Source organism: Mastigoproctus giganteus, chromosome 1 (genome assembly GCF_048544385.1).
Source record: "Mastigoproctus giganteus isolate SK-2022 chromosome 1, ASM4854438v1, whole genome shotgun sequence".
NCBI lineage: Eukaryota > Metazoa > Arthropoda > Arachnida > Uropygi > Thelyphonidae > Mastigoproctus > Mastigoproctus giganteus.
In genome coordinates, this window is record NC_143575.1 from 117486778 (window position 1) to 117498784 (window position 12007).

The 12007-nt window shown below is 36.6% G+C and overlaps 1 protein-coding gene across 1 annotated transcript in view; it reads right to left on the reverse strand.

Annotated features, from left to right (window-relative positions):
- Positions 1–12007, reverse strand: part of LOC150091108 (uncharacterized) — a 233263-nt gene that overhangs the window by 122544 nt on the left and 98712 nt on the right. Inside the window, exon 5 of the mRNA XM_090381926.1 lies at positions 4753–4876. Within this exon, the coding sequence (XP_090238052.1) occupies positions 4753–4876 (124 nt within the window). The remainder of the gene's footprint in view (positions 1–4752; positions 4877–12007) is intronic.

Sequence of the window (12007 nt, forward strand, 5' to 3'; positions counted from 1 at the left end):
AGATTTTTTCATAGATGCAAGAAAGCAAGCCAAGATAGCATCAGCCAAAAAAAAAAAAAAAAATCCCTTCTCATTTCCCCCACCCACTCGTTCCAATTGTATGTCTAGTTCTGCCTTGAATCTATTTAAGCTATCAACTTCTACGACAGATGGAAGTTTGTTCAAGCAATCAACCACCCTCTTGCTCAATGCAAACTTCAGCACATCTATCCTACAACTGTCTTTCCTCAATTTGAATTTATGCCCTCTCAGGAGATTCTCAGCAAGAGGAAGAATCCCATCAATATTGAGCATGCTCAAACCATTCAAGGCTTTATACACCACAATCAGATCAACTTGCAGGCACCTAGTCTCCAGACATTGTAATTTGCAAAACTTAAATCTTTCTTCATAAGAGGAACCCTTCGTTCTATTCACTAATCTTGTTGCCCTTCTCTGTACTCGTTCCAGCAGCTCAACATCCTTCTTAAAATGAGGCCAACAGACCTGTACAGTACTCACACAGTACTCAAAGTGTGGCCTGACCATTGCCTTATAAAAGGGGATAACCACCTCCTTATCCCTGCTAGAAAAATTCTTGTATATCATTGACAAGACACCATGAGTTACTCAATGCAGCCCGTCTGCATTGCTCAGAAAACTTCATATCTTCCTGCACAATTACCCCCAGGTCCTTTTCATTCCCTACCACTGTCAGTGTTGTACCACACAATTGAACGTTACTCTGGGATTACTGCTTCCAATATGTAGTGCTTTACATTTGTCAATGTTAAACTTCAGTTGCCACCTCTCAGCCCATCTGCTCAACTTTTCTAGATCCTGTTGCTGCAGCATACTGTCAGTGTAATTAACAACCTTTCCAACCTTCATATCATCAGCAAACTTGGATATTAAGCCTGATATACCATCATCAGTATCATTAATAAATACAGAAAACAACAATGGACCCAACACTGAACCCTTTGGACTTCACTAGTAACATTAGTCCATGAAGAACAGTGTCCATTAATTACCACTCTCTGTCTTCTCATGCTCAACCGTTCCTTTATCCATAGCAGCAATTTGTTTGCAATGCCACACAGCTCCAATTTGTGCAGCAGTCTTCCATATCATCATTCTTCTCTTTCTAGTGATTCCCTTCTACTTTGCTCTCTCTCTCTCTCTCTCTCTCTCTCTCTCTCTCTCTCTCTCTCTCTCTCTCAGGGTAACTAAGAAATTTTTTTTTGGCTGGTGCAGCATAAGCCTCAGGCTTTCTTGCACCATAGGGCTAATAATAATAATAATAATGTGCAACAATAAAAAAGCCTTTCTAAGATCTAAATATATATATCAAAATTAATCCCTGCTTCTAGTTCTTTAGTGACCAGATCCAATCAAATTGGTCAGACAATACTTCCCCTTAAAAAACTCATGTTGAGTGCCCAAGCCATAATGGAGTCTTGTCTAGATGATCCTGCAGTGCTTCTTCAACCAGTGCTTCCATTAATTTCCCTGGTACAGAAGTTAAACTAACAGGTCTGTAATTACTTTGTCTCACTTTGATCCTCCTCCGTGAATTGGAGTCACATTTAGATTTTTCTTCTCTGCCACATGTCTCAGTTCATCTGACATCCATTTAGGCCTAAACTTTGAACAATATTTCTTAGTTGGTATGAGAAGCCTTGTAACTTTCAAGATTAATTCTTTGAATGCTTTCCATTTTGAATTTGCTGTTGGTAACATCATCAGTTGGTCCCACCAGTTCAAGAATCACTTCAGCACACTGTGATCACTGCCACCTAGTGATTCCTTTATCTGCAGATTCTTAATGCATGAAGAATCACTACTGATAATCACAGTAAGAGTATTACTCCCTCTAGTTGCCTCCCGAACATGCTGCTGTAGAAAACAATTATCCAATAAATCCACAAAAGCCTTGCTAGTGTGCGATTGACGAACCCACAAATTCCAGTGAATATCCAGGAAATTAAAATCCCCTATTATAAGACACTCTGATTTACTGGCCCACTATTTCTCTGTACACTTGTTTATTATACTCATCAGGGTCATTAGGCCTATAATACACTCCTACTCTTAATTTTACTTATGTCAAACCAAACTCAGTTTGGTGTGTCAAGGAAGTACAGCCATGTTGACTGGCTGTACTTCCTTGGATTTTGTGTTTACCAATAATAGCATAATAGCTTAACTAACAGCATAATCCTTTCTCCCTTCCTATCCTTCCTGTACACATTGTACTGCCCAAATTCTGTTTCTGCATTTGTTATATCTGTGTGACACCATGTATCTGATATCCCAACAATATCTGCCTTTGTTGTTTTGACCAACACCAAAAATTCATCGAATTTATTTATCAAATTCCTAGCATTGGAGTACACATAAGTATACATGCACCTGTTCCTATTCTTAGCTATCCTAACACAGCTCATGTATTTACTTGTTCCGCAATGACTCCTAGCAGTTTCTGAAATCCCCTGCACCTTGTTTTCCAGGCTGCTGTTCATTTCAATAGAAGCAGTTCAAGAATCACTTTCACCTCTGCCAGTGGCTACTATTAATCTATTAATCCGTGTATCTCCCCAAGCTAGCAGTTTTCCCGCCCACCTAACACTGCCTCAATAGCATCAGCAAATATTCTTGCACAGATAAGTTTGTACTATTAGTTTCACAATTCATGATGTGTTCGTTATTAAAAAAAAGGTGGCAAGGATGTAGTAACAAAATTTTTGGATATGATGTACCCATATCAAGGCTGACTCGAAGACTCCTAGAGAGTTACCAATAGGTTCAGTTTGGTGGACTATCTACCAGCCTGCAAACACCAGCCAGTTTGCTCAGCCTGCAAACACCAGTTTAGATCTGTATCCTTGAAATGTAAGGAAGACTGAATCTCGCCATGATGTCCATCATAACTTCAAAAGACATCAATCACATTGATGATGGAAGAGATGGTGGGTGGGGTTGTGGGAGCTTTGCTCTGTAGACTAAACATGGGTTCTCGCACTTCAAGCCTCCACTAAGCAAAGTGGTGGTATTGCACCAGTTGATGAGAATCATCTACGATCTAGTATTGCCTGGTAACACAGATGGGTAGCATTCCTCTGTGTGGTAGAAGTACCACACTTCGACCACTGCTTTCCTTGGTTCAAATCTGGTCACATAAAATATCCTAGGTGCCATATATCAAGACTTGCACATCGGGGGTTATACCCAGGGTTACCAACAGTCCCACCATTGTGAAGGTGCAAGTAAGGGATTTGGCTCTCACCGACTGACCACACTTTGCCGAAATTAAGTCCACTTAACTTGAATATCACTCGAAATCAGTTCATCAGCATTTTAGATTCCCGGGTAGCAAGCCCAGCTTGGCATAAGTGAGAGAATGCCTGCAACAGCCTCAAGGATCAAGTCTGTATACAAATCATATATTTGCATCTTCCCAATTAATTTTCCAAACTCCAAGCTGTCTAAATGAGGGTAGTTTCGTTAATTAATGATTCCTCACTCATGGATGCAGACTCCATAGCCTAGTGGTCAGGCGCGCGGGTGCATAAGTACACGTGCCTTGAGTGACTGGGGTTCAAGCCCGTGACTACTGAATACGGTGCTGTTTCTTGTATTCTATCTATCTTGTGAACTCCTCTGACCGTTTTGGTTGTCCCGGAGTATAAACAGAAAATTTATTTATTTATTTATGCAATTCAGTTACTGTTGCATGCCTTTTCTGAACACGTTTTCATTGGTATTGTTTTTTAAGTAGTATTAGTAATTCTGCTATTTTTTTTTTTTTTTTTTCAAAGAATCCAGACATTCCTGAACTATTCAACATCGATTCACAATTCATCTCCATAACTGCTACACTAACCTAGTATTTCAAAAATGTGCAAACAAATGGAACAAAAATGCTGGAATTTACTCACAAAACACTGAACTGCATTGAAATAGAAAGAAATGAATTTTTGGAATCACAATTCCAAAAAATAATTTTTCAATTTTAGTACAGTGCGGTGTTTATAGGAGTAACTTATCCTATTTATCCTTTATACCTCTGATCCTCGTAACAACTTTCTTTCATAAGTATTTCCTCAAAATTACAATCTACAGAAATTCAAGTCCAATGTCAACAAGCAAAGCTGATGGTCAAGGAAACAAACTCTTCTGTTTCCTTGACAATCAAGCCATAACACTAGAGTAATACAGTTTCTAATTTCTAATATCTGAGGTGTTTCAGGCCACACAAAAAAATAAAAATATACAATGTTAATATAACAAGAATGAACATTTTGTCATAAAAAATCTTCATGTTCTATAAATTAAGAAGAAATACAAAAAACTTAAAAAAAGAGTATGGAAAGTAGTGAAATAATGAGCACTTCAACTTGCATGGTGTTTAATCTGTGTTAATTTCTTAAAGTGTCTTACATAAATATAATTAATTGTAAATGACCGTAAATGCTATCCTTATGGCGTCGTAAGGATAGCATTACAGAAGTAAGTAAGTATTCACAGCTATTTATTTACTTAACTTTAATTTTATTAAATTTTAACCTTATTAACTAAATTAACTGATTCAAAAAATTATTTAAATTGCCAAAATGAACCTTTATCAGATGTTTACTTATAGCTATCAGTTGACTAATTCATGTTCTATTACGCATAAACCAAAGGCTAAATATTAACAAGAAATGTGTAATCAAAATTAACAAATCTCTGTATATGATGTCACCATAATTTTCTAGTTTTCAGGCATACCTTGTCTTGCTATTTACACGACTTCCAGCTTTAAGTAAAATTTCTGTAACTTCTTCATGCCCTCTACTCACTGCCAGGTGTAATGGTGTTATATTTTCACTATCTGAAACATTCACTCTGCAACCTGGTTAAAATATTGGACGTATAAATGAATAGGAGATTAAAATAAACAAAAATTCCAAACCCAGTAAAATTCCAAAATAAAAGAAAAAAAAAATTACTACAATAACAAATTTTTTTTTAAAATAAATATACTGAATAAACATTAACCAACAGATAAAAACAAAACTGTAAAAAGAATTCCATTTATCACAATGCTTTGTTTCTCACTGTTAGGTTGTTTGTAATAAAGGTTCACAAATTCAAATCTTTTATTTCTGGTGTATAAGACTTGAATGAGATAAGAATGAGGTGTATAAGACTTGACAATGATAAACAAATAAAATATTGCACAAATCCAACTATTAATCGGAAATTCTTTCACATGTGAATAGCTTCCTTTCCCTAACATTCCAGTACATTTGGTTTGATCATTAAAATACTAATCAATAAATAAAGAATCCAGTTCTGAATCTAGGAAATGTTCCAGAACATTAACAATTAATTTAGTAAACATTTAGTAAACATTAATTTACAAAGAGCATTACATGATGAATATCCATTAGATAATGCCAATGATATTGTTAAATCAGTTAATGACAAAACTAAAAAAATTTGGGTATATATTGATAGAACAAGTTGCCTTTGCCCAATAAGAGTTGGTAATTAGTATTATTGAGAAATCAAGGTACATTAGCAGTGTTAAATGATGCAAGAAAGAATCAGCCAAAAAAAAAAAAAAAACACACGCAGAACTTCCCATATCAGAATTATGCAAACAGAACTGAATTTATACAAAATACCTACCTCCACAGAACAGAAGGAAGCTGGTTTCAACAACCAATTACCATCTAGCTGAAGGCAAATTTCAGCATATCTATCCTGCAACATCCTTCCTCAATTGGAATTTATAATAATTCATATGTGTAGCCTAGGCAAGAGGAATAAGGCCTACGGACCTGTATGCAGAAATCAAAATGTAGCCTAAACAATGCCTCATGTAATGGGATAGTCACTCCCTTATCCCTGATAACAGAATTCCAGAACATTATTCACAAAACACCTGACAGCCTATCTGCAATGCTCAAAGAACTTCATATCTGACTGCAAAATTACCCTTGAGTCTTTTTCATCTTTCATTTACGTTAATCTGGGATTACTGCTACCCATATGCAGGGCCTTCCATTTTTCAATGATAAACCTCAACTGTGATTTCTCAGTCCATCTGCCTTTTCTAGATCTTGTTGCAGGAGCTTAGTGTGATTAACATCATCAACCACCCTGCTAACCTTTGTCAACCTTATTATCTGCACACTTAGACATTGTATAAGACAATAGTCAGGCCACACCTTGAGTACAGGTCGGGAGGCCTCATTTTAAAAAAGATTTAGAGCTGCTAGAACGAGAGCAGAGTAAGGGAATGAGATTAGTGAGTGGAACAAAGGGTTGCTATTACCAAGAAAGGCTTAAATTCTGAAAATTGCAGCATCTGGAGACTAGGCACTTGCAAGATGATATGACTGAGGTGTATAAGGCCTTTAATGGTTTGAGCAAGCACAATGTGCTGATGTGATTCTTCCTCTTGCTCAGATTCTGCAACTGAGGGGGACATAAATTCAAATTGAGGAAAGACAGTTGTAGAATAGATGTGCAGAAATTTGCCTTTAGCCAGTGGGTGGTTGATTGCTGGAACAAACTTCCATCTGTTGTTGTGGAAGTTGACAGCTTAACTAAATTCAAGGCTGAACTAGACAAACTTTTAAAGTGAATGGGTGGGTGAAATGGGAAGGGTTCTTTTTTTTTGGCTGATTATTATTAATTATTATTATTATTATCTATATGGTGCAGGGAAGCCGAGGCTTTTGCTGCACAAGCAAAAAAAAAAAAAAAAAAAAATCCCGATTTACCCAGAGAGAGAGAGAGAGAAAAAATTAGAAGGGAATTGCCAAGAAAGAGAAGAATGATGATATCCAGCTTAAGATCATGAATGTGCTAAGCACATACTCACCAGATGAAGCTTGTTTGTTGCATCATATGCCTCTACTAATGTTAATAAGCCAAGTTTCTAATTGCTTGTCAACTTTGATTCCCATTTGTAATCTGGGAGATACATTTGGATATCTCAACTCCATAGGGACTTGTCCAAATACAAAGATGCTCTCATAATTATGACTAGGAATTTGCTTCCCCGCTTTGTTGCCTCCCTTAATATATTTAGATAGAGCCTTTCATCTCCAGATGCCTTTTTATGTTAAGCTTCAACAATTTCTCTTCCATTTTATTCTCAGTTATCACAAAATCATTTAGCTCGCTCTTAGATTATGATGAACTTCTGGCATACTCCACTGTAAAGAACTCCTCACACATGACTATAGATGCGAAATAACTATTGTTTGTCAGCCATCTAAGCAGGATCATAAACAGTTAAAAAATTGATATCAAGTAATATGATTCAAACCCCTTCCTTCTACTGTTAATATAATTAAAGGAGTCTTTACTGTTTTTCATAGCATTCTTTGCCAGAGACCTCGTAATTTGCATTAGGTTGCATAACCTCCTCTGTGACTTGATTACAAACTAGTTTATATCTATCGTAAGCTTCTGTATCACCTGATAAGTTATATGCATCCCATTATTTTTATTCTCTACCACAAGTCGTGTCAGTTCATCCAACATCGATTTAGGTGTAAGCCTGGAACGGTATGGTTGGTATGAAAAGCCTGGTAGCTTCTACAATTACTCCCCGAATGCTTCCCATTTAGAATTTACTCCTTGTAACATCACCAGATGGTCTCACTGCACAGAATTTACAAACTGTCAGAGACCATTTCAGTCACCTTTACGAAATCAAAAGTGCTTCCCTTTACCCTTAACAGTAGTTTTATCTTTCAGTAAATCCAGTGTGATCACACTGTGATCACTTCCACCAGGAGGATCTTTTTTTGCTTCAGGTTCTTAATGCATGAAGAATCACTGTTGATAATCAGATCAAGAGTGCTCCTTCCTATTGTTACTTTTCTAACATGCTGCTACAGAAAACAGACATCCAATAAATCCACAAAAGTCTTGCTAATGAGCAACTTGGGGATTGACACAAATTCTAGTCAATATCTGGAAAGTTAAAATCCTCAATAGAATATATGCAGATTTACTGGTCCACTCTATTTCTCTCTATATGGTTGTTTATTATAATCATCACAGTCATAGGGCCAATAACACACACATTCTCATTTTTGTTTTCTCGGTGCTTATGTCACACCAAACTGACTCAACATTGCACGAGCCACCTATATCAACTGGATATACTGCCTCAGATTTAATATACTTCTTAACAAAGAGTATAAGTCTGTCCTTTCTCTCTTTTCTGTACACATTGCACTTCCCATATTCAAATTCTACATCCCTTAGGTCTGAGTAACACTACATCCAGTGCTGTAGTCACAAAATTAGCAAAAGGTATACTCTATGAATGTTATAATGTTAAATATTTTAATAATATCTGTTTTTTTCAAGTCTTTCAAAAACCATAAAGTATACGCTATTCATCTAAAAAAATCCAGAGGGTATACGGTGTATACTCTCCACTACAGCCCTGACTATGTCTGATATTCCCACAATGCCTGCATTTGATATTTTAATCAGTACTTCAAAGTCATCAAATTAATTTACTATGCTCCTAGCATTAGTGTACATGCAAGTATATGTGCACCTGTTTATATGGGACGCCTCCGTAGCCAGGTGGGCAGGAGCAGCAGTGCGTAGCACATGCTTCTTTAATAGACCGGGGTTCGAGCCTGTGACCACCAAATACGGAGGTTGTGGAAAGGTCAGGGAATGACCACCGCATATCCCCGGAGCAATATAGTCTTAGTTGCTAATGATCCTAAAAACCAAATAACAAACAAACAAACCTGTTTATATTCTTAATTACACTAACACAAGCTATGCATTTACTTGTTCCATGATGACCAGCAGGGTTTGAAAATATCTACCACACCCTGTTTTCCATTCTGCTGCATACTCCAATAGAAAAAGTGAAAAAATCACTTTCACCTTTGCCTGCAGATTTAGTTAATCAATTAGGCTGTGCACCCTCCAAGCTTTCAGTTTTACGTCCGACCCAACACTGCCTCAATAGCATCAACGAATATTCTTGCACCCCTTCTGTTTAAGTGTATCCCATCATGCTAACACAGTCTCTCCTGTTAACATGCACAGGCCTCACCAAGAAAAATTGAACTTCATGAGCCTTGCATTGTCTCTTGGGCTGAACTGACTGACAAGGCTCTCAATGTGTACTCCATCCTATCGTGTCTGGGCATAATTGCACTTTCAAATTTAATCCAAACTCGTGACTTTTTCCCAACATTGTCCTATACTTGTTAAGCAAGTTCTCAGATCGCCTACTTATTAATATCATCAGTGGCAATGTGTACAACAATACCAGGTGACTCAAAAGTCTCCACATATAGGGAAAATGGTCACTTTTTTAAAATTTATTTATTTTTTTTTTAACAAACTGTCACTTTATTCACAAAACATGCTCTACATGGTTGCTTCCTTTTAAAACACATACAGATGCATCTCTCCCACTCACATTGAATTTGTGTTAACACGTCTGGTGTTATGCATGTAATTGCATTTCGAATGCATTCCTTTAGGTCAGTGGTTCCCAAACTACTAAGATCTATAGATTCCCTTAAAAATGAAACAAGTTCGTGGATCCCATATGTATATAATATCGGTGTAAATACACCATAGTTTACCCATAAATTTAACTACGTGTAACAGCATCATTTGAGTTAATCTCATATTGTGGCTACCTTCACAATGAGATACCAAGTATTGCACTACTTCGAATAAATAATGCTTCTCTAGTAGAGGAGACTACTGATATTTATTCTCAGTGGGCTTCTTTTTTTTTGGTTTTTTTTTAGGAGCATTAGCAACTAAGGCCATATTGCTCAGGGAATATGCGGTTGTCATTCACTGACCTTTCCGCATCCTCTGTATTTGGTCATGATGGGCTCGAACCACGGTCTAATCAAGAAGCGTGGGTTACGCACTGCTGCTCCTTCCCACCTGGCTATGGAGGCGGCTATTCTCAGTGGGCACCACCACCCAAATGCATTTCGGAGCTTGGTGGTTCACTCATCGGTGGGCGGGTAGGCAAACTATGACGCATTTACACCAATATTATATAGTTAATTTCAACCAGCCCATAAACGTATGCCTTGTGCATTTAGTCTTCAAAAAAAAAAAATAAATAAATAAATATATATATATATATATAGCATATATATATATATATATATGGTTTGCCATTTGCTGGCTTCAATCTTTATTCTATAGTTAATCTATTTTTTTCCTTGTGGCCTTTAGTGTTGCTTGCATTGGCATTTATATTATTTTCTATACATCTGCATCCTTTTCTGCTGCTTTGCACGCTTTGGTGCATTTGTTTGTCCAAACAATTTTTATCATTCTGTTATCTCTATTGGTTTTAAAGCACTATTTATATTAAGTTTTAGCCATCTGCTGCTTTGCGCGATGCTAAGCTTAAAACCACAGCCTCTCCCGTTTTATTTATTTATTTATTAATTTTTTTTTTTTTTTTATATATATATGGTCCTGTCTGGTACACTTCTCGCCACATTTCTTCTTATCTACCTAAATTTCACCTTACTCTGTATATTTAAAATACTGTCTTAAAAACTGATTATAGAGGTCACTAGTCATCTATTTTTTCGTTAGTAGCTGTTTTATTTGTTTTGTTTGCAGCTATCGTATTGACCTCATGTAATTTCGCGTCGCCATTTTCAGGTATAATATTTTTAATCTTCTACTTTTTATAATATTCACCCTTTTATCTTAATTATATTTTAATTATAATACTGCGTAGGGACTACCTTGTCCATACTTTGTAAGAGATACTTTTTCGTTTTTTTTTTATTTATTTATTTATTTATTTATTTACATTTATAAATTTTCTCTTGCATAACTATGGGCAAGTATGGAAACGCAGTCCATTGATGCTATGTCAGGTGTAGTCCCCCGATGAAATACCTGATTTAGCATCAATATTTACTTTGCTGACATCAGATTTCATTATTTATTAATTTCATATTTTCTTCCCCGTTTCGGAGTACTGTTTTTAGCAAATTTTTCCCGCCTTTATCTGATGTAAGCTATCGTAACTTTCTTTTGACGTTTTGATGTAATTTTTTAAGCTTTCCGGAGTTTCGAACTGCCATCTTTACTTTTATTTATCATATTAATTATAATATATATATATATATATATATATATATATATATATTTGGCTTATATAGCATCAGCCAAAAAAAAAAAAACCCTTATTTCACCCATCCACTCGCTCCAAATGTTTGTCAAGTTCTGCCTTGAATCTATTTAAGATATCAACTGCTACAACGACGGATGGAAGTTTGTTCCAGCAATCAACCACCCGCTAGCTAAAGGCAAACTTCTACACATCTATCCTACAACCGTCTTTCCTCAATTTGAATTTATGCCCTCTCAGGCGATTATTCTGAGCAAGAGGAAGAATCCCATCACTATTGAGCATGCTCAAACCATTCAAGGCTTTATACACCTCAATCAGATCAACTTGCAGGTACCTAGTCTCCAAACACCGTAATTTGCAAAACTTATGCCTTTCTTCGTAAGAGCACCCCTTTGTTCCATTCACTAATCTGCTGCAGTTCTCTGTACTCGTTCCAACAGCTCTACATCCTTATTAAAATGAGGCCTCCAGACCTGTATACAGTACTGAAGGTGTGGTCTCACCACTGCCTTATACAAGGGGATAATCACCTTCTTATCCCTGCTAGAAAAATTCCTGTATATCATTGACACGACACCATGAGCTACTCTTGCAGACAATCTGCACTGCTCAGAAAACTTCATATCTGCCTGCACAATTACCCCCAGGTCCTTTTCATTCTCTACCACTGTCAGTGTGGTAACACAGAGTTGATACATTACTCTGGGATTACAGCTTCCCATATGTAGTACTTTACATTTGTCAATGTTAGAATTCAGTTGCCACCGCTCAGCCCATTTGCTCAACTTTTCTAGACTGTTGCAGCAGTGTACTGTCATTAATGTCATTAACAACCCTGCCAACCTTCGTATC